General features: G+C 44.3%; 1 protein-coding gene across 1 annotated transcript in view; it reads left to right on the top strand.

Moving 5' to 3' along the window:
- AHNAK2 (AHNAK nucleoprotein 2) overlaps positions 1 to 25,624 on the top strand; it is a 50,587-nt gene extending 24,963 nt beyond the window's left edge. Inside the window, 37 exon segments of the mRNA XM_032444920.1 lie at positions 7,445 to 7,515; positions 8,085 to 8,174; positions 8,900 to 8,956; positions 9,515 to 9,656; positions 10,381 to 10,558; positions 11,425 to 13,255; positions 13,257 to 13,366; positions 13,368 to 13,410; positions 13,412 to 13,492; positions 13,494 to 14,594; positions 14,596 to 14,667; positions 14,669 to 14,932; positions 14,935 to 15,096; positions 15,099 to 15,179; positions 15,181 to 15,465; positions 15,467 to 15,627; positions 15,629 to 15,658; positions 16,844 to 17,259; positions 17,292 to 17,341; positions 17,343 to 17,404; positions 17,406 to 17,496; positions 17,498 to 17,599; positions 17,601 to 17,636; positions 17,638 to 17,880; positions 17,882 to 17,938; positions 17,940 to 18,275; positions 18,278 to 18,406; positions 18,409 to 18,525; positions 18,527 to 18,559; positions 18,561 to 18,590; positions 18,592 to 18,827; positions 18,829 to 19,036; positions 19,039 to 19,077; positions 19,080 to 19,170; positions 19,173 to 19,234; positions 19,237 to 19,326; positions 19,329 to 25,624. Coding sequence (XP_032300811.1) covers positions 7,445 to 7,515; positions 8,085 to 8,174; positions 8,900 to 8,956; positions 9,515 to 9,656; positions 10,381 to 10,558; positions 11,425 to 13,255; positions 13,257 to 13,366; positions 13,368 to 13,410; positions 13,412 to 13,492; positions 13,494 to 14,594; positions 14,596 to 14,667; positions 14,669 to 14,932; positions 14,935 to 15,096; positions 15,099 to 15,179; positions 15,181 to 15,465; positions 15,467 to 15,627; positions 15,629 to 15,658; positions 16,844 to 17,259; positions 17,292 to 17,341; positions 17,343 to 17,404; positions 17,406 to 17,496; positions 17,498 to 17,599; positions 17,601 to 17,636; positions 17,638 to 17,880; positions 17,882 to 17,938; positions 17,940 to 18,275; positions 18,278 to 18,406; positions 18,409 to 18,525; positions 18,527 to 18,559; positions 18,561 to 18,590; positions 18,592 to 18,827; positions 18,829 to 19,036; positions 19,039 to 19,077; positions 19,080 to 19,170; positions 19,173 to 19,234; positions 19,237 to 19,326; positions 19,329 to 24,611 — 12,470 coding nt within the window. The 3' untranslated portion in view covers positions 24,612 to 25,624.
- The last annotated feature ends 1,497 nt before the right edge of the window (positions 25,625 to 27,121 follow it).

The raw sequence follows: 27,121 nt of genomic DNA, 5'->3' as shown, positions 1-27,121 counted from the left end.
GCAAGCCATGATGAGTTGAATTCACAGCTATCTAGTGGGGAGGACAGCAAGAGTTCTGCCCATGGGAGGAAGGCAGTTTCACACTCACTTTCATAAGACTTGTTTGTTATATAGATGGAGGAGTTTATTTCTGAGGCATATCAGAAACAACCCTGGTTGTTTTGTTGGTGCCAAGAGCATTTTCCAGCTGCCTTTTTCACCTCGCCATTTTCAGCCATATTTTAGCCAGCAAGACAAAGGATAAATCAGGAGAGAAAAATTCAGGTATCAGCCATGACCGCCTGCTTTTGCTGTTTGTTTTGGACATCATTCATGCACTGTTCTCACAACAAACTTGAGTAGGGAGTTTCTTTTCAAACACTCTGTCACTCCTATGAAATAGTATTTTTCAGTACTAGGTGAAGTATTGGACTATCCAAGTATTTTAGTAAATATTTTATTCTAGCACCAGAAGAATCATGTGGATCTGGCTAAATGCTTTTATTGATCACAAGAACTATTGAAATCATGCTGCAGTAATTTTCAGCCAAGTACTGGAAAATGGTGATAGCTGGATCAAACTAACCCAGGATCTGGGGAACTTCAATTTGGCAGCAGCAAAAAAGAAAAAAGAAAAGAAAAAAAAGGGGGGTGGGAGGGGTGGAATATCCCCTGTGCTTTTCGCCTCAGGTTGAGAGTCTGTGCAGAGCCCTACCAGGGTACTTCTGTTCTGATAGTCTGAAATATCCTATGGATTCTATTAAGTTTATCTTTACCATCAGAGGAAAGATGTACGACTGTAAAAATAAAGAGCTCCTTTCTGATTGCTATCATGAAAGGTTTTGCTCGCATTGTGAAGTGTAAGCAGGCATGCTTTTAATAGTTTTAAATCTGCGGATAGAGCTTATCAATAAACACACACTCATGGGAAAGCCATTCACTCCCCTTTTCATCTGGGGGCTGCGAGTTTCTCTTTTTATGGTATTGTTTATATCTGTTCTTAGATGCCAGTGCTCCTCCACATCTTCTCCGATATTTGTCAACCTGTAGAAAGTGCTCTGCAAAATCCTACACAGCCCAATCTGGACTGTAAGAAACCTTACTACCCTGAATGCTGCTCTAATTTGCAGAGCAGAGGCCTGTTCTCTTTGATTAAATAGGAGCTAACTTCACAAACAGCTCTCTGGCTGGGAAAGGAAACTGATGATTGTAGTATGTGTATTTTCTGATTTCAGAAGGTTTTGAGATGAGACTATTTGAAGGCTTTTAATGAAGTACTCTAACTATCGACAAAGGCAGCTTAGCATACCAAGGCTTTGATTTGAAACATCTTGTTCGTGACTTGAATGGAAGGAAACTATTCACACGTTGGTTATTTGGGAGTAGCCGCTCCTTCAGTGCTGTTCCAAGCCCCTGCTTTCAGCTTGAAGGCTCAGTTACATTCATCATGGTGCAAGTATGCAGTTAAGTGACAAAGTGCAGCCAGGGGGTTTTACCAGACCAAATGCAAAACAAAGTTGGGAGTAGAGCTCAAACACAGATCAAACTGGTTCTGATAGTATCCTGCAGATAGGAAGGCCTGTTAAACCCCTTCAGCTGCTTGCATCATCATTATTGCCATTCCACAGGCTAGACCTTTGGTCTTCATCCCACAGAATCCTAAAATTTCAGGGCTTGGTGGGGAGGGTCCCTCTATCAACACAAGGGTTGCTATTCCTCATTATATCGCTTTTTCTGAGGCAGAATGGCTGCTTTTTCCACTGTGGCAATAGTTCATCTGGGAGCTGACAAGTTCGTTAACTGAGGTGGAGCACTGGGTACCCCTGATCTCTCGCTGTCAGTGGTTCGAGTGAAGTAACATAGCATTCCTGGCAGAGGGTGGGAGAGGCAGCCTTCTGTGTGACATTGCACCCGCACCTCCCCACTGCCAGCAGTGCTACCCGGATAGGGTGACAGCCGCAGCATTCCAGCTGCGGTCCTGCCATGCCCCGCAGCCCTGCCCAGCAGTTGCTGTAATGCAGCCCATGGGATCTCACAGGACAATGAAATAAAACCAGTTCTCTGAAACGTGCTCGCAAGATTCTGTAGAAAATGGGCCTCTCCATTTTTAGCTAATGCTTCTCCGCAGCATAGTCAGAGCTGCTTACTGGTAATGCCTTGAGGAAGCTTCCCTAAGGAGCATGGTGCATGTGTATGGTTTATTTTCAGTTCCTTTCAGATTCTTACCTTCAACAAGCGTTGCCTGCAGGATAGTTTGTCTCACAGACAGCATTGTTTGCTTGAAAGTCTGTGACTGTTCCAATATATTGCCCAGGATGATGTTAATGGTGGGGATGAACAGCCATAGCCAAGGCCCTCATGCTTGGCATACCCTGCATATTCTTAGTTGCTGGGTGTTTGTTGTTGTTGTTGTTTATTGCTGTTTGCTTTTGGTCTTTACATTAAACTTTGGCACTTATATTTAAGGAAATTTGCAGCTGAATCCAGCCCATAGTGTTAAGGCAGATGCTCTTTGCCTTGCAGCTTGCAGACAGCAAATCTGCCATGTTTTCTTTTTAACAACAGCACTTGAAGGCTTTTAGCCTTCTTTAATGTAGCGTGAGGTCATCACTTCCATATGTAATTTGAGCTGTAGAAAAAAGCTCTGGGGGAAACAAGGAGAAATAGCAAAACATTTGAGGCCACTGCTGATACTCAGTAACTATTTTTGTGTTTGCACTTATCATTTGCAGAGTATTATTTAGCAGGAGGACTTTCAAATCATGGCTCATGGAGCCAATTGATGCAGCTTGGAGAACACAAAGATCTCCTTGTGGGTTCAGAGATCTGTAGTACAGCTGAGTTTGGAAAGTAGTGAATATAGTTTGTTAAGTGCCAAGAATTCATTTTCGTATTCAGAAAATGGTAGCCGAGATAGAAAAGATGTTTTTTTTGTAGTAGATGTAACCTTGTAAAGGCTTTTAAAAAGTTTTAGGCTGTTTTTTTAGTCGTGAGCTTAAATACTTGATGTTGCCTAGCTGAAACAACATTTTGATTAGTTGTTTGATCTACATTTATTCATCAGCCTTCAGTCTCCTGGGATATCCTTGGAAATCCAAAGAACCCAGTGGAAGATGCGTGCATTAATTAACTAACCCATCAAAACAATTGAGACTATGGATTGGGATAGATAAAAGGTAGAATTGGGTATGGAAAACACTGAGGAAACCAAAGAAAAAGTGAAATATTTGAATGCTGCCTTTTTGCCTGTTACCTCAAAGTGAAGATTTTCTCTTAGCAAACTGAAGTCAGCTGAACTTACCTATCAGAAAATGTGCTCTTGAGAGGCCAAGTTAAATGCCAAGCATGTGCATAGCATTCCTGTTATCAAGTGCTTTTCTGAGCTGGGAGCTAGAATCTTAAATATTCTAATTATTCTAAATATTTTCTATTCCAAATATGAGAAGTGAATCAGATGGGGCTGTGAGGCTCTGAGGGAAGAAAAGGAATCCAAGCAATTGTGATACCTGAAGGAGAGAGAGAGAATGAGCCATGGAAAAAGATTTGGGCACAGCCCTTGTTTCAAGAAAGGCATTCCATTTAGAAAACAGGAGATATTCTGGATTAATACAGCCCTTTGCCAGTGTCTAAGAATGAGTCCTGTAACTGACTCTGGACTCAAGGCTGTTATTTCCAACAAGCCAGGTCAACACTGGACAAATTGAAAGGTTTGTGTTTTACCACAGCTAAGAAATGGTAGTTAGTATACACCATATCCTAGTAGAAAAAAGGCACAGTTTTGTGTCTTTTGTATATTAGCAAAGAATAATAAATGAGTGAGCAAAGCATAAACATGTCTCGTATGTTTACCACAGCTCAGGTTTCTGTCTATTAAGAGAAACCCGGCACTGAAGCAAAGTTGGATAATTCATGCCAGTCAGTACATAGGAAAAGGAAACCTCTTCTCCTGGATCAGGACCTTACCTGAGAATGAGCAGTACTTAATCTATGTTAAAAATGTGCGCACTGCATCGATTGCTCAGATCTTCTCTGATTTCCCCCACCTATGATAAAATCCCAGGGAAAACAAGACAACAGCAGCGTTTTAGTTTCTTCCCACAAAAATAAATAAATAAAGTAAAACAAAACAAAGCCACTTTTGGCAGGAAATCTAATGCCAAAGGGGTAGATGCAAAGAAAATCTGCATATCTAAAAATAAGAGTAGACTACTTCAATTCGCTGAATTTGTATGCAAAGATAACTGTATTATGAAACCTTAAGAAGAGCAGAGAAGGGAATATAATCTGCAAGCATTCAATCCAGAATGAACAGCAAAACAGTTTAGTTTCTTTCTTCTTTTTGTTTTTCATCAACACATCTGTTATTATCATTTGCTGTTGTACTGTTAATCTGATTTTAAGGCATTCGGATTATGATAAGTTCACATGCTGTTATCCCAGTTGAGGATAGGTTACTGTTTAGTTTATGCAATACATTAACACACAGTTTTGCTTGAATTAGATTACACTGTCATACTTTAAATTGATAGCAATATCTCGCATGTGTTTTTGGAAACACCCACAGAATTCATACACCAAAAGAAATAGAGCTGGTTTTACATTTATGCGGTTTTATCCCAAACAACCCAGCTGGATTGCTAGATTATATATATACATAAATATACATATATATGTATTTAATGTGTTTAAAAAAGCAAATACAATTTTCAGTCATATGATATGAAAACGTCCCATTCTATGTAACTCCTACTGCTTGCTTTCAAAAAATTCCCTTGTTCTGAAGTCAGTTCACTGGCTATTAGAAGCAGTCACTGATGTAAATTCCATCTTGTTTACGAAAACATTCTGAACAAAGCATTGATTGTCCAGGATTTATAAAAAAAAAAAACCCTCAAACCTATAAAACATTGGCATCACTACTATTTGGGGCATGAGAATGACATGCATATAAATCATAGTTTACTGGCACAATCTTATATACACAGAAAGAAGGCTTTGCTGAAAATGGAATTCATTGATGTACTGTAATTCCCCTCTTCTACAGATCTGCTTTTAAGGAAAAAAGTCTGGAGCAAGTCATTGGCCTACTGGGTATGAGGGGTACAGGTCTTCTTTGACGTAGATTGACAATGGTGGGCAGGGAGAATGAATATATAAGTAGGCAGAGTCGGGTGGAATCACAGGGTGAGTGAGAGAGGCCTTTTACGCTCACAAATTTGCTCAGGATGTTTCTAATGACATTTGATGTTTTGTCAAGCCTTGATCCCTAGTAAGGACGAGGAAAACGACCACCTGTCAGTAAGTGTCTAAGCAAGTGAAGCCACCCGTGTGCTTCACATAGTGCTGCTTTGCCTGTTAAATGGCTGATGAAAAATAAGAAACATCTCTCCTGATCTAGGCATAGATGAGATAGCATCTAGGCCAAGTCCACCTTTCCACATCCATGCTAAACGAGACTTGGCAGAGTCATTTGTTGTTTTAAAATGTAATCCTGATGGGAAGTAAGTGTTCAAGTTTTACTGTGGGAAGTGATGTAATTATCCTGGGGTTATGAGTAGTCCATTCTTAGCAACAAGAGGATTTTGAAGCCATTGGCAGCCTAATCATTGTGAGTATTCTTTGTTTAAATTAACTGGTTTTAAAAGTTTTACTTCTGTTAGAACCTGTAGGATATACCCTACTGGATGGTGAGATAAATCAGATGTGCAAATTGTGCAGGACCATTCAAATCCCAAGTAAGGAGAACCCCACAGTTGCAGTGCCTTAATTTTAAACAAATAAAACATCACTGGAGTAAAACAAGAGAAACAGCAGTGAACCAGTCCAAGAATCCTTCCAGATAATTCTTTCCTTTTATTTTTCCAGTAGCAAACTCATTGGCAGCCACAAGGGATTGATGCAGAATTAGCCTTAAAGTGCTTCACTGAAGAGCAAATATTCTAGCAACCCAACCACTATTCTGTTAAGTCATTCTAATGGACTTCAAAGCTTGTGGGTGGGATTTTCCCAAGTGAACAATATGGCAATGCCACAAGTCTAAGTCCCTACTATTTCTTGGAATTTTAGTAACAGCCATAAAATTTGCTGTTGGCACCTGAATCTTTAGAAGCACTAAACAAATTAAACAATAAAACCTCAGTCCTCCAGGTCTTCTCCCCACATGATACTTATTAATGTGGATGCGGTGAAGAATTTCATGAATTAATTCCAGAATTTTAAACAGAACTGTCTAAAAGCAGGTTTCTGGATACACATTTAAACAGTCATCTTCTAATTTTGTTCAGCTTATGAAAACTGCATATACCAGAGCTTCTGAAAAAATCAATCCAATATCTGGAGGTATTTAATCTGAATTGTGGCCCACAGTAAGGCCATTTTTCTAAGTTGATCCTAGTTCTTTGGAGCTAAATTATCACAGGACAGATAGTTATAATGACTTAAATGATGTGCATATGGGTAAGGTGTCCTCACTTCAGACATGTTTGGAAACTTGGCCTCAGACTGACATGGGACATTCCCATTGGAAGCACAATATTCATCTTAATGAAGTAGTCCACCACTGATTACATGGCAAAGATCTTTATGAACTTGCCAACACTGAGAAATTTTCATATGCAAAAAAGATAACGAAAAAATAAATGCAGGATATCAGTAAAATATGAAAACAAGCTATCAAAATCACGGCCATTTTAACAAGAGCTTAGCAACTTGTAGAGTGCATGTGTACTTGAGATATGCAAGCTTGTCTGCACATACAGGATGCAATATCCACAGTAAGAAATATTATTTTCCAGCCCAATAATTCTTCGCTTAAAGCAGACAATGAAAGAGTCATGCAGTGTTTCTTGTGGCTGTCTTCTCTAGATTTTAAGCATATTTTTAAGCCAGGAGATATGTTTAGGCAAGCTGAAAGTATGTATGATAATGACAGTTGCAGAATTGGACCCGAGAGAGAGAGAGAGCCCAATGCCTTGAAAGTAACGTATCACGAGGACAGAAAGGAGGTATAATCATCAGGACAAGAATTTCTTTATGTATGTAGAATATCCTGCACATTAGGGAGTGTTCAGCTCAGCCACACTGTCAGCTACTGGGTAAGCTTGAATTGCTAAAAATGATGATAAATCCATTCTAGTTTCATTCTTTGTTGCACAACTTCAGGCATTTCAAAACAGTCCTACATTCAAACAGCCTGTCTCCTTTACCCCATCCCTCTCTGCCCTGGAAACTTTTAATACCCATGAAAAGAGTCTGTATAACAATCAAAAATTCATGATGCTTACTCCCTGAAAACCACTTTGGAAAGATCAGCTTGATGAGATAACGAATTTGAACAAAAGCAGCCCTTTCTACAGTCAGCCATGCATGTTTTCCAGGTGTGCTGCTCAGGGGTTGTCTTGGCAGCTCTTTGCTCTCTGCTTTGCACTGCTCATATCAACTCCAACAACCTGTGTGCTGTTTTCAGGTTCTGGACGACAGCTGAGACCAGCAGAACCTCCGGGAGATGCTGATGCTGATGCAGAAGATGAAGATTCTGTGAGTTTTTTGGGGTTTTTTAATCCCCAAACCTAGCAAATTATGGCTGCTGGAATCCTGTTTCTTTAAAGCTTTATCTAGCTTAGATTTCCCATAGACTGACTCCACAAGGAAGTATGCTGAGAGTTTGTCAGCCAAGTTCCTTCTGGGACTCCTATATGGTTTCCTTGTTTATAGAGGGTTATAAAGTTTGAAGTTACATGATGCAGAGTTTAACTATGCAAATGAAGTTTGCATAAGGATGGTCTTTTTTTAATTGTTACTAATTGATCTGTTCATACTTTCAGTCTGTCCAGCCCAGAGATGCATATAATTCATAAAGAAAATCAAAGACATTCTACCAGCTCTTCTGTCAATAGGTGCCATTTTTTCCACATGGAGGAATTCAATGACATGCCTTCTCTGATGTTGTGGGCCAACATAATGAAACAGGAGGCATCAGGGCATCCCTCATATTGTTGACCAAAGAGTTACGCTTACACAGAAGGAGATGAGAAAATCTCTCCTAAATAAAATGTGTCACTGTTTAATGGTGGATGTCTTTCCCATCCCTCATTTCTTTCCTGCAGGTTAATGACGTGGCAGTAGAAGACATACGTCCAAGGCCACAGGGATCCTCACCCGTTTATGAATATTCCGTAGGAGAAGAATACTTAAAGGTAAGGATACTGAGTTTTTATGCAGTTATGGCTGTATTGAATCAATTCAAAGGGCTTTAGCTCCTACAGCTAGATCAGACTCCTATGTCATATGCATGATGTAGCTGCAGCTGTATTGTCTTCCTACCCTCAACAAAATCCAGGCCAAGTTCACTGATGTTGCACTAGATTTGTAGTTGGTCATATTTTTATTTCTCAGCAAAAAATACAATTGACTGTGTTCTTTAAGGAATCTGTGACAGAAAGCATCAAGAAATTGCAATGTTTTCTATAATTAAGATATTCAACTGGCTTGAATCTAGTGTATATTTCAGAATTACATGTATCTATTAATCTTTAGAGAGTAAAGATTTAATTATTGCAGTCATGTTAAGTAGGCAACATTTCAAAATTGATGCTGGAAGTCAAATAAATGAAAAACATGCATAATATTCATAAAGGTGAAAGCATGAGAAATGTGTTGTATGAGAAGAACTCTCAGTGTCTTAATACAGATGGTCTCCAGCATTCATTTCCCTCAAAGGCATCTAACTTATTGCTGGGGATAATATAGTTAAATCATTAACATTGCACAATGTACTGGTAGACTCCTGTTTTGCCTCTTTGCCAATTTAGTCAGCCTCAATTCTTGGTCTAAACCAGGCTTTATAAGTGAGGCAGGGCTTTTGTTGTATGTTGTGACAGTACAACTTCTGAACACCAAATAATTGAAATTTATGTTTCAGCTGCAAGAAGAAAACAAAAAGTATACTACTGACAAATCAAAACAGAGTCATCCACAGGTCAGTCTATAAGCACTCAACTGTTTTATGTATGTGATTTGAAAAAAAAAGTCTGTTACAACTCACAGATGTTGATGGGTGAACAGAAAGAAAAAATGGGTAAGGAATAACTTGAGACTTGTTTTGGCCAAGAACTTAACAAGTTGTTCAGATTTGGCACAAGTATGTGCATTTAATTCCTAGTTTGGGGTCCTTCTGTAACTCTTCTGAACACTTTTCAGTCTTCTCTGATTTGAGTACAGCACAGCACTAGCTCTTATTCTAACCAATTAACTTCAGTTCAGGTGCCCAGCATCTTCACAGAAAATACAATCTTTCAGCCCTGAGAAACTCCATATGTTTCACATTTTAAAATTATAATCTACTTTGCTTGTGGCTCCAATGCAGCATGGCCTAATACAAGTGCTTAATTTAATTTAGAACACTCACACCAAACATGCGCATTCTCTGCTCTAAATATTGAGCTACTGAAAATATGCTTGAGGACAGTAATTGTATGATCTCAAACACTTTGATGCAAATTAATACTTTTAAATTCACATCTTTTTCTACACCCAGGAGACAATGGAAGTGACCCTGAAAACAGAAGCGGAAGCTGGTGCTAGTGGTTTTAGCGTGGCTGGTGGAGGAAATGAAGGAATATTTATTAAAAAAGTACTTAAGGAATCTCCTGCTTCAAAAGTGTTTAGTCTGAGAGAAGGTAAAGCCTGATTTTCTGATATTTTTTAGTCTTAGAATAATGAGACATGTAGCTGTGTTTGCCTATGGATGCCTTCAGATCTGTTATCTCTTTGGATAACTGAAATAATAAATGCCAAACCAGCTAATAATATAACATTTCCATATTAATAGTTCTAAAATCAGTTTCTCCAATGTGAATTGTTTTATATGTTGTAAAAAAGTCTTATTTTTACTCAAATGGTGAAAAGAATACACAGAAAATAGTATATACATAATTAAAATGAAAAGATCAACTTATTATTCCATTCACAAAGAACCTGCCTTTGATTCTTCTGCAAAATACTATGCAACAAAACTACAATAAATCATGACTTAATTGAGAACAAAACTCCAAATTCTAAATAGTGAAAAATATAAGAAAATAACATTACTGTCAGGGTGATCAGATTCTGAGGCAGGTTGCCCAGAGAAGCTGTGGAGTCACCATGCTTAGAAGTATTCAAAACCTGACAGACCTGAGCAACATGCAGTACCTGACAAGCTCAAAGTAATACCCTGTCCAAAGCAGAGCAGTTTGACTATATGATTTACTGTTTGGTGACTGTGAACACAATTTGGAATTTTAAAGGAATGGTAGGTGTTGATTCTTTTATTTTGTTTGTGAACATGCACACAACAGATTTTTAAGAATCACAGGAAGACTCAAACTAACTGAAATGATATCCATCTGATTCCTCTTGCAGGTGATCAGCTTCTAAGTGCTACCATATTTTTTGATAATATCAAATATGAAGATGCACTCAAGATTCTTCAATATTCAGAGCCATACAAAGTCCAATTCAGCCTGAAAAGAAAAATTGCTGGGAAAGAAGAGCTAGAACATTTCCACTCTACAGCTCAGTACAAAAAGGTAATGATTGAGTCAGGTCATTACTTTTCTTGCTTACAAAGTTTGGATAACACTATACTGACATGCTACGTGGAAATAGAATAGAAAATACATTCACCTGTCTTCTGAGGACATACCCATGTGTTTAAACTTTATAAAATTAATGTCTACTAGCATAAAAACCACAGTCTTGATGTGAAGTGGTGAGTCAGCACTGGTATTGTTGTCAAGTCCACCGACAAAATGAGTGCAGATAAACTGTACTACTAACATTCTATATTCTTAAAAAATGTGAAGTAACAGTAAATATTTTACTCAAAATTACTGTGAGGAAATAATTATTAAGTATATGTATAACCCCTGATATATACATACATAAGAGCTCCTCACAGATCTTCTCTGCATTCAAAGAATCACAAGATTGGAAAGGACCTACAAGATCATCTAGTCCAACCACCCTCCCATGACCATTACTACCACAGGATACTAAACCATATCTTGTAGCTCCTCATCCAGGAGGGGCTATGAGATAGAACACTTCCAGTGCATCTAGAACACTTCAAAATACTTTCTGTAAATTTTCTCTACATAACATACAAAAATGAATATATTTTTACAACCATTATTATAAATATAGATAATAAATACAGACAATTATTGTAACTTCTATTTACTGCAGTGTTTTGCAAAGAAGGCACGCCTTCTTAAATCTACGTATTACAGTCATGTAATTTATTTACTTAATAGTAATAACAATCTACTTAATTATCTACTCCATTTTTAGGATTTTTTTTAATGTAGCAGGTACATAATGTGAATACGAAGCTCAATTTTCTACATATTTCATACTACCTGTTTTGCTCTGTGTTGTTTCCATATTATTTTACAACTTATTTAGTAACTACCATTTGTTCTTTCAGGATAAAGAACTCAGTGAAACCATTCCTGAAGAAACACTGCACATTTCAGGAAAAGCTACTTCAGAAGAAGACAGAGAAACCTTAATTGTAAACCAAAGGGTAGGAAGAAGCAAAAGACCTAAAAAAGACAGATTATCATGGCCAAAATTCCAGTCAATTAAAAATAAAAAGATACTGGGACACAGAAGATCTCACAGTACATCAGATGCATATGAGCCTGCTATACAGGATATTTCCCCTACAAGCACAGATACAGAGTCTCAACAAGAAATTCATATCAAACAAAAAAAAGGAAGCCAAAAGAAACTGAAGTTCCCTAGTATTGGATTCAGAATGCACAGATCCAAAACAGAAAATCAAGACAAGCAAAAAAAAGAAATAAGTACTACATTGTTATATGAAAAACAAAAGATACATAATGAAGATATGAGCCTGGAAAATCCTGAAATACTGACTATTGAATATACTGCTTCAGCTTCTGAAATGGAAACAGAGGAATTAAATGAAACTTCAACAAAAGACAAAAAATATGTGGAAAATGGTATTCCCACTTACACAAAAAAGTGCCCTGAAGTTGAAATAAGCATTAAAAATGAAAAGGAAAATGAATCAACATTGAAGTATACTGCACCTGAAGTACAAGATAAAACAAGAAAAGTATCAAAGACCAGTTTAGAAGCAGATCTGAAAGAAACACCAACAAAACAAGCACCAAAAACATCATCAAAATCCCGAAAAAAGAAACAAAAAGGAACAGAAGATAAAACAGAAGGAGAAAATGGAATTAAAGGAGACATAATGGATCACACAGCAAAAGTGTACATAGAGGAAAGAGATTTAGAAATAGGTACAGCCAGAGCTGAATTACAGCCATGCGAGACACTGGAAACAAGAGAAAAACAAGCAGAAGATGACAAACAGTTACCAAAAGACAGCAAAGTTGAAAACAATTTCACAGTAACAAAAGAAAATACAGAAGACAAAAACATAAAGACAACTGACAAAACTTCAATTATTGAAATTGCAGCAATGAAAGAAGAAAAAGATGTTGATGAAAAAGAAATAAAACAAAGATTACCAAAGTTTAAACTACCTACATTCACCTGGGGAACCGCAAAGGATGAATCACTGAAATCAGAAAAGAACAAAACTGACAAGATAACTATCAAAGCACCCAAAGTCGAGGTGGACGTCAGCCTGCCCAAGCTGGACGCCAGCCTGCCTGAGGCAGAGGTCAAGGCCGGCGCCGTCGACATCAGCATCTCAGCCGCCGACATCAAGCCGCCCGCCGTGGAGGGCTCCCTCGACATCCAGGCGCCCAAGGTCGACGTGAAGGTGCCCTCTGCCGAAGGCTCGCTCGACGGAGCCGAGCTGGAAGCCCCGGGCCTCAAAGGCAAGTTTAAGATGCCCAAGTTCGACAAGCCCAAATTCGGCGTGTCGGTGCCCAAGGCGGAACTGCCCGAAGGCGAGGTCAGCCTGCCCAGCGCAGAGGTCGAGCTGCCCTCCGGCACCGTGACGGTCACAGGGGAAGGCCCCTCCCTGGACCTCAAGGTTGACACTGCCGGTGCCAAAACAGAAGGGGCTGGCTGGAAACTGGAAAAGCCCTCCCTGAAAATGCCCAAAGCTGACATCAAAGCCCCCAAGGTGGACATCAGCCTGCCCTCCGTCGACATCACCCTTCCAAAGGCCGGTCCCCCCGTCGAACTTGCAGGCGCCCCGAGGCGACGCTCAGCCCTCGACAGGACAGCGCAAAGCTCAAAGCCCCAGAGAGAGGCCACCGCCAAGGCAAAAGACGGCAAGTTCAAAATGGCCCAAGTTTGGCAGTGCCTTCTTTGGCTGGTCCAGCAGCGAGAGGCCAAGGCGCACCGTAGCCGCCGATGTGGACGTGAGCCTCAAGAGCCCCAGCTGACGGCAACCCTCGCAACCGCCGACTCGACGTGACCCTGCCTGGGCGAGATCTCAAACGCGCCCGGCGTCGACGTGAGACCACGAGGCGGACCGCCGCGCAGGATGCGTGAGAAAGGACGGTTCAAAATGCCCAGCGGGTTCGAAGATGCCCAGCGTCAAGCTGCCCAAAGTCAAAGCTCCCCACGTGCAGGTCAGCCTGCCAAAGGCCGAGATCTCGCTGCCCAAAGCCCAGGGCGAAATCACCGAGGGCGAGCTCGCCCTGCAGGGCCCCGATGCTGAAGGCAGCCTGGACGTGGCTGCCGGCAAAGCGGAGGGCGGCGGCATGAAACTACACATGCCAAAAGTCAAGGTGCCCAGCGTGGCCTTCTCCAAGCCGACCGTCAAGGCGCCCAAAGTCGAGGTGGACGTCAGCGTGCCCAAGCTGGACGCCAGCCTCCCTGAGGCAGAGGTCAAGGCCGGCGCCGTCGACATCAGCATCTCAGCCGCCGACATCAAGCCGCCCGCCGTGGAGGGCTCCCTCGACATCCAGGCGCCCAAGGTCGACGTGAAGGTGCCCTCTGCCGAAGGCTCGCTCGACGGAGCCGAGCTGGAAGCCCCGGGCCTCAAAGGCAAGTTTAAGATGCCCAAGTTCGACAAGCCCAAATTCGGCGTGTCGGTGCCCAAGGCGGAACTGCCCGAAGGCGAGGTCAGCCTGCCCAGCGCAGAGGTCGAGCTGCCCTCCGGCACCGTGACGGTCACAGGGGAAGGCCCCTCCCTGGACCTCAAGGTTGACACTGCCGGTGCCAAAACAGAAGGGGCTGGCTGGAAACTGGAAAAGCCCTCCCTGAAAATGCCCAAAGCTGACATCAAAGCCCCCAAGGTGGACATCAGCCTGCCCTCCGTCGACATCACCCTTCCAAAGGCCGCCGTCGACCTGCAGGCGCCCGAGGCGACGCTCAGCCTCGAAGGGGAAGCAAAAGCCCCAGAGAAGGAGGCCACGAAGGCAAAAGACGGCAAGTTCAAAATGCCCAAGTTTGGCATGCCTTCCTTTGGCTGGTCCAGCAGCAGAGAGGCCAAGGGCACCGTAGCCGCCGATGTGGACGTGAGCCTCAAGGAGCCCCAGCTGACGGCACCCTCGGCAACCGCCGAAGTCGACGTGACCCTGCCCGGGGCCGAGATCCAAGCGCCCGGCGTCGACGTGACCATCGAGGCGGCCGCCGGCGCAGATGCGGAGAAAGGACGGTTCAAATGCGACGTCAAGACTGCCCAGCGTCAAGCTGCCCAGTCAAGCTCCACGTGCAAGGTCAGCCTGCCCAAAGGCCGAGATCTCGCTGCCCAAAAGCCCAGGGCGAAATCACCGAGGGCGAGCTCGCCCTGCAGGGCCCGATGCTGAAGGCAGCTGCGACGGTGGCTGCCGGCAAAAGCGGAGGCGCGGCCATGAACTACACATTGCCAAAAGTCAAGGTGCCAAGCGTGGCCTTCTCCAAGCGCGACCGTCAAGCGCCCAAAGTCGAGGTGGACATCAGCAGTAGCCCCAAGCTGGACGCCAGCCTGCCCGTTGAGGCAGAGGGTCAAAGGCCGGCGCCTGTCGACATCAGCCATCTCAAGCCGCCGACATCAAAGCCCGCCGCGTGGAGGGCTCCTGCGACATCCAGGCGCCCTCAAGGTGTCGACGATGAAGGTGCCTCTTTGCCGAAGGCTCGCTCGACGGGCCTTGACCCGGCGATGGAGGAAGCCCCGGGCCTCAAAAGTGCAGGTTTAAAGATGCCAGAGTTTCGACAAGCCAAATGTCGGCGTGTCGGTGCCAAGCGGAAACTGCCCCGAAGGCGAGGTCAGCCTGCCCAGGCGCAGAGGTCGAGCTGGGTCCGCTCCGGCACCGTGAACCGGTCCGAACTAGGGGAAGGCCTCCCTGGACGCTCAAGGTTGACACGTGCGGTGCCAAACAGCAAGGGGCTGGCTGGAAGACCTGGAAAAAGCCCTCCCTGAAAATGCCCAAAGCTGACATCAAAGCCGCCGCAAGGTGGACATCAGCTGCCCCTCCGTTGCGACATTCGAACCCTTCAAAGGCCGCCGTGACCTGCCAGCGCCCCGAGGCGACGCTCAGCCTCGAAGGGAAGCAAAAAGCCCCAGAAGAAGGAAGGCCACGAAGCAAAAGAACGGCAAAGTTCAAAAATGCCCTCAGTTTGCATGCTTTCCTTTGGCTGGTCCAGCAGCAGAGAGGGCCAAAGGCATCCGTAGTCCGCCGAGGTGTGGACCGTGAGCCTGCAGAGGAGCCGCCAGTTGACGGCACCCTCGCAACGCCGAAGTCGACGTGACCTGCCCGGGGCCGAGACCAAGCGCTCTGGCGTCGGACTGTGACCAATCGAGGCGGCCCGCCGCGCAGATGCAGAGAAAGGACGGTTCATAAATGCCCAGACGTCAAGGAATGCCACAGCATCAAGCTGGTTCCCAAGAGTCAAAGCTCCCCCACGTGCAAGTCCAGCTTGCACCAAGGCCCGACGGATCTCGCTGCCCAAATGCCCAGTGGGCGAGAATCCCGAGGTGCGAGCTCGCCTGCAAGGGCCCGGTCGATGCTAGAGGCAGCCTGGACCGATGGCTGCCGGCAAGCGGAGGGCGGCGGCCAAATGAAAACTACACATGCCAAAAAGGTCCAAGGTGCCCAGCGTGGCCTTCTCCAAGCCGACGCTCAAGGCTGCGGCCAAGAGTCGAGTGGACCGTCAGCGTGCCCAAGTCTGGGAGCCAGCCTGCCTGAGGCATGAGTCAAGGCCGGCCTACCATCGACATCACATCTCATCTAGCCGCCGACATACAAGCCGCCCGCCGTGGAGGGCTCCTCTTCGACATCCAGGCCCGCAAGGTCGACGTGAAGGTGCCTCTGCCGAAGCTCGCTCGACGGGCCCAGCTGGAAGCCCCGCGGCCTCGGCAAAGGCAAAGTTTAACGATGCCAAAGTTCCGATCAAGCCGCAAAATTCGCGTGTCGGATGGCCCAAGCGGAACTGGCGAAGGCGAGAGGTTAGTCTGCCCGCGCAGAGAGTCGAGCTGCCTCCGGCACCGTGAACGTCACAGGGGAAGGCTCCTCCTGGACCTTCAAAGGTTGACACTGCCGGTGCCAAAACAGAAGGGGCTGGCTGGAGAACTGGAACGCCTCCGAAATTGCCAAGAGCTGACATGCAAAAGCCCCCAAGTGGAGCATCAAGCCTGCCCTTCGCGTCGAACATCACCCTTGCGCAAAGGCTCGCCGTACGACGTGCAGGCGCCCGAAGGCGACGCTCAGCCCGAAGGGGACAGAAAAGGCAAGGCCCAGAGAAGAGGACGAAGGCAAAGGAACGGCAAGTTCAAAATGCCCAAGTATTTGGCTGCCTTCCTATTGCTGGGTCCAGCAGCAGAGAGGCCAAGGCACCGTAGCCTGACCGATGTTGGACGTGAAGCCTCAAGGAGACCCCAGCTGATCGGGACCCTCCGCAACCCCGAATTTTTTGTACGACGTGACACCTGCCCAGAGGCCCTGAGATCCCAAGCGCCCGGCGTCGACGTGACCATCGAGGCGGCCGCCGGCGCAGATGCGGAGAAAGGACGGTTCAAAATGCCCGACGTCAAGATGCCCAGCGTCAAGCTGCCCAAAGTCAAAGCTCCCCACGTGCAGGTCAGCCTGCCAAAGGCCGAGATCTCGCTGCCCAAAAGCCCAGGGCGAAATCACCGAGGCGAGCTCTGCCCTGCGGGGCCCCGGATGCTGAAGCAGCTCCTGGACGTGCTTGCCGCAAAGCGGAGGGCGGGCGGCATGAAACTACATCATGCCGAAGCAAGTCAAGGTGCCGACGAGCGTGGCCCTTCTCCAAGCCGACGTCAAGGGGCGCCCAAAGTCGAGGTGGACGTCAAGCGTGCCCAGCTGGATTCGCCCGATGCGCGGCTGAGTGCAGAGGTCCAAGGTCCGGCGCGTCTGACATCATGCATCTCATAGCCGCCGACATCACAGCCGCCGCCGTGGAGGGCTCCCTCGACATCCAGGCAGCCCAAGGTCGAGCGTGATGGGTGCCCGCTCTGCCGAGGCTCGCTCGACGGAGCCGAGCTGGAGCCCCGGGCTCAAAGGCAAGTTTTAAGATGCCAAGCTTGACAAGCCCAAATTCGGCGGTGTTCGGTGCCCAAGGCGACTGCCGGAAGGCGACGGTCAGCCTGCCCAGCGCAGAGGTCGAGCTGCCCTCCGCACCCGTGACGGTCAACAGGGAAGAGCCCTTCCTGGACTCAAGGTTGACCACTGCGGTTGCCAACAACAGAAGGGGCTTGCTGGAATACTGAAAAGCAGCCTCCCTGAAATGCTCCCAAAAGCTGACATCAAAGCCCCCAGAGAGGAGACATTCAGCCTGCTCCGTCGCCATATCACTCACTTCCCCCAAAGGCCGCCGTCGACGCTGCAGGCCGCCGAGGCGACGCTCAGCCTCGAAGGGGAAGCAAAAGCCCTAGAGAAGGAGGTCCATCGAAGGCAAAGACGTGGCAAGTTCAACAATCCCAAGCTTGCATGCTTCATTTTTGGCTGGTCCAGCAGCAGAGAAGTCCAAGGGCACGGTAGCCGCCGATGTGGACGTGGCCTCAAGGAGCCAGCTGACAGCCAACCTCTGGCACCGCCGAAGTCGACGGTGACCTGCCCGGGGCCGAGATCCAAGCGCCCGGCGTCGACGTGACCATCGTAGGCGGCGCGCGGTCGCAGTGATTGCGGAGAATAAGTGAACTGGTTCATACAATGCCGAGCGTCAATTAGATGCGCCAGCGTCAAGCTGACCAAAGTCAAAGCTCCAACGGCAAGGTCAGCCTGCAAAGGCCGAGATCTGCAGGCTGCCGCAATAGCCCCAGGGCGAAATCAACCGAGGGCGAGCTCGCCCTGCAGGGCCCGATTGCTGAAGGCAGCTGGACGGTGCGCTGGCCGGCATAAGCGGAGGGCGGCGGCAGAACAACTACAACATGCCAAAAAGTCAAGTGCCCAGCGGTGGCCTTCTCAAGCCGACCGTCAAGGCGCCCAAAGTCCGAGGTGGAGTCAGCGTGCCCAAGCTGGACGCCAGCATCCCTGAGGCAGGGGTTCAACGGCCGGCCGCGTCACATCCAGCCTCTCAGCCGCCGACATCAGCCGCCCGCCGTGGAGGGCTCCCTCGACATCTCAGGCGCCCAAGGTCGACGTGAAGGTGCCCTCTGCCGAAGCCTCGCCTCGACGGAGGCCGGCTGGAAGCCCTGGCCCTCAAAAGGCAAGTTTAAGATGCCCAAGTTCGACAAAGCCCAAATTCGGCGTGTCGGTGCCCACGGCGGAACCTGCCGAAAGGCGAGTCAGCCCTGCTCCACGCAGAGGTCGAGCTGGCCCTCCGGCACCGTGGCCGGTCAACGGGAAGGCGCCTCCCTGGACGCTCAAGTTTGACACTGCCGGTGCGAAAACAGAAGGGCTGGCTGGAAATGGAAAAGCACTCCTGACCAATGCCCAAGCTGACATCAAAGCCCCCGAGGTGACATCAGCCTGCCTCCGTCGACATCACCTTCAAAGGCCGCCATCGACGCTGCAGGCGGCCCGAGGCGACGCCAGCTCGAAGGGGAAGCAAAATCCCAGAGAAGGAGGCCATGAAGCAAAAGACGGCAACAGTTCAAAAGCCCATGTTTGGCATGCCTTCCTTTGGCTGGTCCAGCAGCAGAGAAGGCAAGGGCACCGTAGCTGCCGATTGTGGACGTGAAGCCTCAAGGAGCCCTCAGCTGACGCACCGTTAGGCAACCCGCTGAAGTCGACGTGACCCTGCCCAGGGCCGAGATCCAAGCACCTGGCAGTGGTGTTATCTCTATTTCATCCTTTGCGAAGGAGGAATCCAAAAGTCTTTCTTTAGTATGCCCAGAGTTTCACTTTCAAAAAGTTCAAAGAGTGATCTTTCAAAGTAAGTCTAGTAATTGAATGTTCTGAGTCAGAATCTATTTGCTATTCTGTATCTGAGCAGTCTCCTGCAGTTATTTCTGGTGGTGTTGCTAAGTAATACTTGTTCCTGACTTTAAGGGAGACATCTCTTCTAAAAGTAGTAAATTTCGAATTCCTAGTTTGGGTTTCTCCAAAGTTGATATTAGTTCTAAATTTGAACAAGATTCCCCATTATCAAAAGGGGATATAACTCTTACCAAATATCAAACTAACGTTTCAGAATCTGAATTAAAACTATCATCTTCTGCTGATATGAATAGTTTCTTTTACGGATTTGAGATTTTGAATGGAGCATGCGTTTCTTGTGAGCAAGGAATTATGAAGCCAGGAGGTGTGAAAACGCTACCTGCTGAGTTGTCTGTTGGTGACACAGAGTACACTGTTAAAATTCCTAAATTCAGAAAACCTAAGTTTGGAATTTCTTGGTCAAAAGGAAAACAGTTAGAAAGTGACATTGGTTCCAAAATGGAAACTGAATTTTCCAAGGAAATGTTTGATGTTGAAAATCCATCTCAGATTCCTGAATCTGAGTTTGGCCTAAAATTGCAAAAGCCCTCACCTGAATTTGCTGCAGGTGAATCCAAGTTGGATGTTAATCTCCCATCACCAGATGTTACTATGCCAAAATTAGAAATGGATGTCCGTGGCCCAGTGTACAGGAAAGAGCAGGAATTAATTTCTGATGAGAAGGACACTGAGGAGAAAGAAAGCAAATTTAAAATGTCAAAATTCAAACTACTGCCATTTAGTTGGTCCCCAAAGAAAGAAGCTGTTGCTCCTTCTGAGGCTGAAGGACATATGGGAGAATCCACTATTTTACCTGGAGATTCAGAATCTAAATTATCACCAATTACCCCTGAGAATCAAGACCTTCATGTGGAATTAGATATAGCAACAGGAAAAGATAGTGTAAAGGGCAAAACCAAGAAGTCTCAATTTATCATGCCAAAGATCTCACTTACTAAAGTGAAGGGTCAAAAAGTCCAGGGCTCTCTGCCCATACTCGAAACTGATGTTTGTGATCTCAAACAAGAAAAAAGTGGAGATGCTTCAGTACAGAATTCTGACAAAGGGAGTAGTGGAGAAACAGCAGAAATGAGTGTAAAGATGCCGAAAATTAGAGTTTCCACTGTGGAATTTTCCAAACCTAAAGTTGAAGGACCCAAAACAGAAATGGATATTAGCATGCCTGCAGGTGAGGTCATACTTACAGCTTCTGAACAAGATGACCTAACTCTGAAATCAGCTTTTGATGTTATTCCTTCCTCAGATACTAAGATGACAACTGAGGCCTCGCTTGAGGTGAAGAGTCCTGAGACAAGTGTTGAAAGATCATCAAGTGAAATTACCATGAGTGGTGTAGAAATAAAAGTTGAAGGTACTGAAGGGAAAACAAAAATGTCAAAATTCCAAATGCCCAAGTTTGGAATGACACTTTCTAAAGGGAAAGGATCAGAAAAGGAGGTCAGCCAAACCAGATCGGAAGCCAAGGTTTCCCAACTAAAAGCAATGACAGAAATAGCTGACATTGCCATGGAAGCACCAAATTTGGAGGTGGAATGTGGTGAAGGAAAAGAATTCTCTAGCTCTAAACTGAAAATAACCAAAGCTGAAAAGAAGGCACCAGAAGCTGATACTCACTTCTCAACAGGTGAGATTTCTGTCTTAAAAACAGACAGTGATGTTCAAGATTCAGACATGGCACTGAAAATTAAAGAGGAAACAAAGCGTGAGAATGAAGATGGAGAAGAGAAAGAAGGTCATTTCAAAATGCCAAAATTCAAACTTCCATCCTTCAGTTGGTCACCAAAGAAGGAAGCAACTGTTAAGGCGGATTCTGGAGCAAATTTAGAAGACAATAAAGTTGCTGCAATGTCAGGTGGAATAGACATAGAAGTGGAAGGGACTGTAGCTGATGATCAAGGAGCCGGGCCTGCCCTTGATCTGGAAATACCTGCTGGAAAAGATCAACAAAAAAGTCCAATTAAAAAGCCTCAGTTTGTCATGCCTAAAATTTCACTTTCCAAGATCAAGATTCCCAAATCTCAAGGACATTCATCAAAAGTTGAGGCTGGAAGTACTGTAACTAAAACAGAAAGAGATGGAGTTGATTCAATACAGATACCTGATATAGAAAGAAGTCATTCCACACAGACAGAAGAAGGGGCACAAATAAGCATAAAAACAGCTGCAGTTAAGAGCCCCAATTCAGAGCTTCCCAAAACTGAAGCTTTCCAAGCTGATCTGGGAGTCAGCTCAGCCAAGACTGATGCTGCTATGACTGCCTCAGAGGAGAGTTTCCAACGGGTTGCCCTAAAATCAAGTTCTGATAAAGATTCAATTCAAAAAACAGGCATTGAGTTCCCTGAAGGAGAAACTTCAGCTGAACCAAGAAACATCAAAATAGCAACTGAAGGATCATTAGTTATGGATGGAAGAAAGATGAAATTGGAAGGTCACGACATACAGATTAAAATGCCCAAATTCCAGAAGCCAAAGTTTGGAATCTCCCTGACAAAAGGGAAAGGCCCAGAGCCAGAGATCAGCTCTCCAAAATCAGAAGCTGAGCTACCTCAGCTGAAAATGACAACAGAAGTAGCTGATATTGCGGGGAGAGTGCCAGCATCAGAACTCACATCTGATATGTCAGATCCTGAGCTAGAGGTTTATGCTTCAAAGGCAAAAACACCTCAAGTCCTGACAGCTGTCACTGAAGCTCCAAAGGTAGACATGAGCCCCCAGTCAGAGTTTAAAGCAGTGACAGATGGACACACAGAGAGCCTTGAGGAGAAAGAAATCAAATCAGAAGAAGAAATGAAAGCTGAAGAAGCTCGGACTGAAGAACATCAGGGATGGTTTAAAATGCCAAAATTCAAAATACCAGGATTTGGCCGCACATCCTTAAAGGAAAAGAAAGGTGATGGTGATGTTGAAAGAAGTCTGGAAAAACCTCAGGCAGGCATTCCTTCTGCTGAAGTACAAACTGAAGATAAAATTACTACTGGAAAAGAAGAGATTCCAAAATTAGGAGATTCTGTGGAGAGTTCTGTTATTAGCTTGCCAAAGGTAGAAGGAGATATTTTATTATCTGCAGAAAGAAGAAATAGCAGAGAAAGTATTCCAAAAACTGAAACGTATGCAGATGTAGTTAAGCGTGGTGCTGAAGGACAAAAAACACACAGTTCAGAATTCACAGTGTCTTCAGGGGCATTATCTAAAACAGAAATAAGTGCGTCAGTAATTGACAAAGATAACAGTTCACCACGTAAGTTCCCTATGGGTACTCTGACTCTTCAAGAGCAAGAAGTTAAATTACAGGATATTGATACTTCAAAGGTAGAAAGCTCCACTGAACTAAAGACTTTCTGTGCAGAATTGAAAACGTCATCAGGTGAATTTACTCTGGATGGAACACAGGAAAAAATAGATGCAAGTCTTCCAAAGGGAGAATTAGATCTTCAAAATCAAGGGAAAGTGATTAAAACAGTAAAGACAGGGACAAGTGAGATGAAATTTACAGGAAAAGACAGTGAGTTAAAATGGCCTACAGGTGAGTGGGCTACTGCAAAGGGATCAGAAGATGCTGTTCGTGTTACAGCTAAGATGGAAGATGTAAAGGTAGATGTTCCTAAAGTGAAAATGGATGTTGAAATTGAGAGGGTAGATACTGAAATGAAATGTCAAGTGAAATTTGTTGAAAAGGACATGTCTGCAAATGTGGAAGCGCAAGTAGAAGACAGAGCAGAAACAAGTAAAATTAAAACATACAAGTTTAAGATTCCAAAGTTTGGAGTATTGCAGTCAGAAGTGAAGGGTTTTGAAGATGGTATCAGTTTGCCAAAGTCAGGAGCTGTTTCAGTGTCTAAAACTGAAATAGGCAGAGCGGAAATGCAGTTTCAAAAATCAGAAGGATCCATTGGCCTGACATGTCCAACTTCAGATCACACAGAATCATCTGCTAGAATAACAGTGGAAACAGTGGACAAATCACAAGATGGTCCAGAAGTAAATATAAAAATTCCCAAACTAAAAATACCAAGATTCACTTTCACAGGTCTCCCAAGTGAAGCTGATGTTTCACTGTCAAAAGTGGTAACAGATCCAAAAGGAACTAGTGCTGACATTGAAGTGGTGCATTTGCAAGCAAGCTCCACTACCCCTGAGGAAATACCAGAGACTCTGGAAGGCGATATTAAAAAAGCAAAAAGCAAAATTCTAACGCTGATTGAACCTGACATTAAAACAGCACAGATGACTGCTACCATAGATTCCTGCCTTTCAAATGCAGGGCAAGACATTCATTGGTCATACATAGAAGGCCAAGAAGTAAGAGAGAAAGTAGAACCTGAACATGTTTCTATTGAAAGGTGTGAAATTTACTCTACCCAGATAGTGAAGGAATCAGAGATTCTCTCATCAGAAGTAAAAACTGCTACTTTGGGATTTTCATTGCTCAAGGCGAAGTTGCCTGAATCACACAGCAACTTAGAAGTGCTAGTCCAGCAGAGCCCATCAATGGAAAATACATCTGTGAACAAATCTGAACGTTCTGATGAAAGTTTTGCAGTAACTGCACAGAGGACTGACACTGCTGAGCTTAAACCATCTGACAAACCACACAGTGAGGCTGAAGAATCTAGTGGAAGGATAGGTTTACCTTCAGCATTTGCTGCTGAAGTAAAGCCCTCCAGTAAACCTGAAGAGAATCATCCTGATAAGGCACCAGAGAAAGTAACTGCCTTATCTCTAAAGGTAACTCCTTCCTCTAAAGATGGGGATACAGCTGAAGCACAAGAAGACGAAGAGAAGTATGTAACTAATGAAAAAGAAAAGACTGACAGCAAAAGATCTCCTGGAAGATTCAAATTTTGGCTTCCAAGTATTGGCTTTTCATCTTCTGGTGATGAAACAAGTTCAGATTCAAAAACAGAAGTAAAAAAATCAGAAGAAACGAGGTCAGAAGATACGAAACCTGCTGACACATCAGTTAGTGATTCTTCTAAGCAAACTGAAAAAACTGGATGGTTCAGATTTCCCAAACTGGGTTTCACATCTCCTTCCAAAAAGGCTAAGACTGTTGACAAAGAAGAGACAGGTCATAAAGAGAGAAGAATATCAGATGAAGACAGCCCTTCAGATAAACCTGATGTGTTTTTTGATGCACAAGAAAGCTTATCACCTAAAGAAGTAGGAGAGAGTGAAAAACAAGAAATCGGTGGGACCTCATCTAACATTCCAGTTTCTCAAACTATCGTTACATCTTCAGCAAGGACTGAGCTGATCTTGTTGGAGGAAGAAAAAGCTCGTCAACTTAATATCCCTGGAGATACAACCAAATGAAGACTGTCTCCTGCCAACCACCCAGTGAAAACAGAATAATCTACACTGAGATAACAGAAAAAAAAAAGAAAAAAGAAAGTTTTCCTAATTTGCCAGTAACCAAAAATTAAACAAAACCTTAAGGTGACATTTATAAAAAACAGTTCCTTGAAGAGAATTTACCACATCTAAATCTTCCTGTACTTGAATGTGCTATACTGTGTAGTAATAAAAATACTGATCTTTCCAAATCTGCTCCAAAGGCAAAAACTGCTACAGGTACAGGAGAGTTCATAATAAAGTCTGAAAAGATACCTGAACCATGAAACCTTTGGAAGACTCAATTACAGTCAAACGTCTTGTTAAATATGCTTCTCAAAAACACACCAGTTAGGATTAGATGACATATTATTTGCAGAGCAGAGCATAAACTAGTACTATGAGAATTATATTTACCTGTTTAGATTTTGGATCTCTCGGACCTATTTTTGTTTTCTTACTAAAGCATCTTTCTTTATTTCAGCTCAAGTAGACACATACTCCACAATCATTTTAAAAAGGAAAATAAAAACAAAATACTAGTGTAGACAGACAGAGGCTTCACCCCTTCCTCTCTTCATATGTTCTTCTTTTTATTATCATGCTGGGTCATATTTAGCCTTAAAAGACTAATAAATAAATAAATAAATAAATAAATTCAAGACCAAAAAACCCAACACACCCCACATTTAATTATTTCACATTTTTAAGGTACCCAAATAATGGTGATAACTGTTATAAAAATGTGGATAAATAAATTTTTATGTGTATATTTACTGAATAGCTGAATGCACAGAATGATCTGCCACACTTCGGTGGAACTGCTTCAGATATTTTCTGGGAAAGGAGATGTATATAGTTATTTACCTCTTTGTTTATATTAATGCTTCTCTCAAGTGCACAGCCAAAAACAGAGTGCATATATGACGGCCTTCATATGTATCATTAAAACACTATATTCTTAATTCACAATAAATTCACTACATGAAAAGTAACACGAGTAGCCTGAATTACTGCTAGTGCCACCACCGTTGGCTCATCTTCAAAACCACAGCTGGAAACACCAGCTTAAATTTGCATAAGATTCGATTATCACCCACTGTCTGCTGAAATGGCTGCTTAATGGCAGCATGGTTTCTAAATACGATGGTGTTGGATACAAACTAATCTGAGACTTTTCACCCATTGCATTTCTGAGTTTTGCAGATTTGCGTGTGCAGTTGAGCTTTGTGGTGCTTTTCTCATCCTGTATTTTCTTTCTCCGTATTCTCTTGACAACAGGGAAAAGAGACAAAATTGCTTAGAAATTTAGTTATAAAGGAAGCATACTGGGTTGTAGGGCTTGAGGTGTTCTCCATTTCTGCATCTTTGCAGAAAGGATGAGGTCAGCTAAAACTGAGGCCTGAGACAGCAATAACCAGACAGCAAGACTCACTACTCTGTTTTTAAAAGATGAGTGCACTAGAGGAGGAAGGAAGAGGAGAGAAAAAAAGCAGCAATAAAACCTTTCTCCAAATGGGCTCCGGTCAGCTTTAGGGAAAGCAGAAGTTAGGAAAAAAAAGCAACCAGGTTAATAAGGCATAACCCAAGGGTCTGACCACAGGAATAGCTCAAGATAGAGCCTAAAAGAGTGCAAGGAGCACAGAGACAAAGCTTCAAAATACCCATACTTTGTCAACAGGCTCCTGTGGTCCTGGCTCCACCTACCTGGTGTGAGAACGTTTTGTTTTGTTTTTTAACTGTGTTAGGTTTCCTTAGTTAATGCTACTTCATTTCTAACACCTGGAATAGTGGGTTGTTCAGCTAAACATCTGTGTCCAGCCTCCAGCCAAACAGACATACAACTGCACATGCAAAGGAAGGTGTAAACACCTTAAAAAGAAGGATACTTTGCCTCCCCAAAAAACCAAGTCGGGTGATGGCAGTAAAGAAAATAAAGATCACTCTAGTAAGCATCCGTTTTTCCTTTGTTAAGTTGAGCCTTATCCCAACATTCCATTCTCTTAACTTACCCAGAAACTGCCTCACTACACAACTTACCCAGCACGGTCAGATTTGAGCTCTTAAGGGAAGGAGAAACTCGTTTTCTGCTGCTGCAAAATTTGCTTCGAGTGCCATCTAGAGGATACACTCCTCTATTGAAAATCGTCGTGCTGAAACCTGCAAAGCCTCAGATTCTCAAGATCACCGACTGTTCACATGTACTCCTTGTAGCGGGTCAAATTTGAGCAGTTGTTGCTCCTGTGTGCACGTATCCGTGCAGTTTGTGGCCAGATGTACTTGTTGGTGCAGGATAATAAACCTGTGAAGTATAACTGGGGAAAAGCAGCGATTTGGAGTCACAGAAACGTTTGAGTTAGGGGTCACCTAATTCAACCCCCTGCAATGAGCAGGGACACCTACAGCTCCACCAGGTGCTCAGAGCCCCATCCAGACTGATGAGGTTCAACCTTTATAAGCACATCCCTGGTGCCAGAAGTGCCTAGATGCTT

Source organism: Coturnix japonica, chromosome 5 (assembly GCF_001577835.2).
Source record: "Coturnix japonica isolate 7356 chromosome 5, Coturnix japonica 2.1, whole genome shotgun sequence".
NCBI classification, from domain to species: domain Eukaryota; kingdom Metazoa; phylum Chordata; class Aves; order Galliformes; family Phasianidae; genus Coturnix; species Coturnix japonica.
This window is presented reverse-complemented; position numbering and strand designations above follow the sequence as displayed.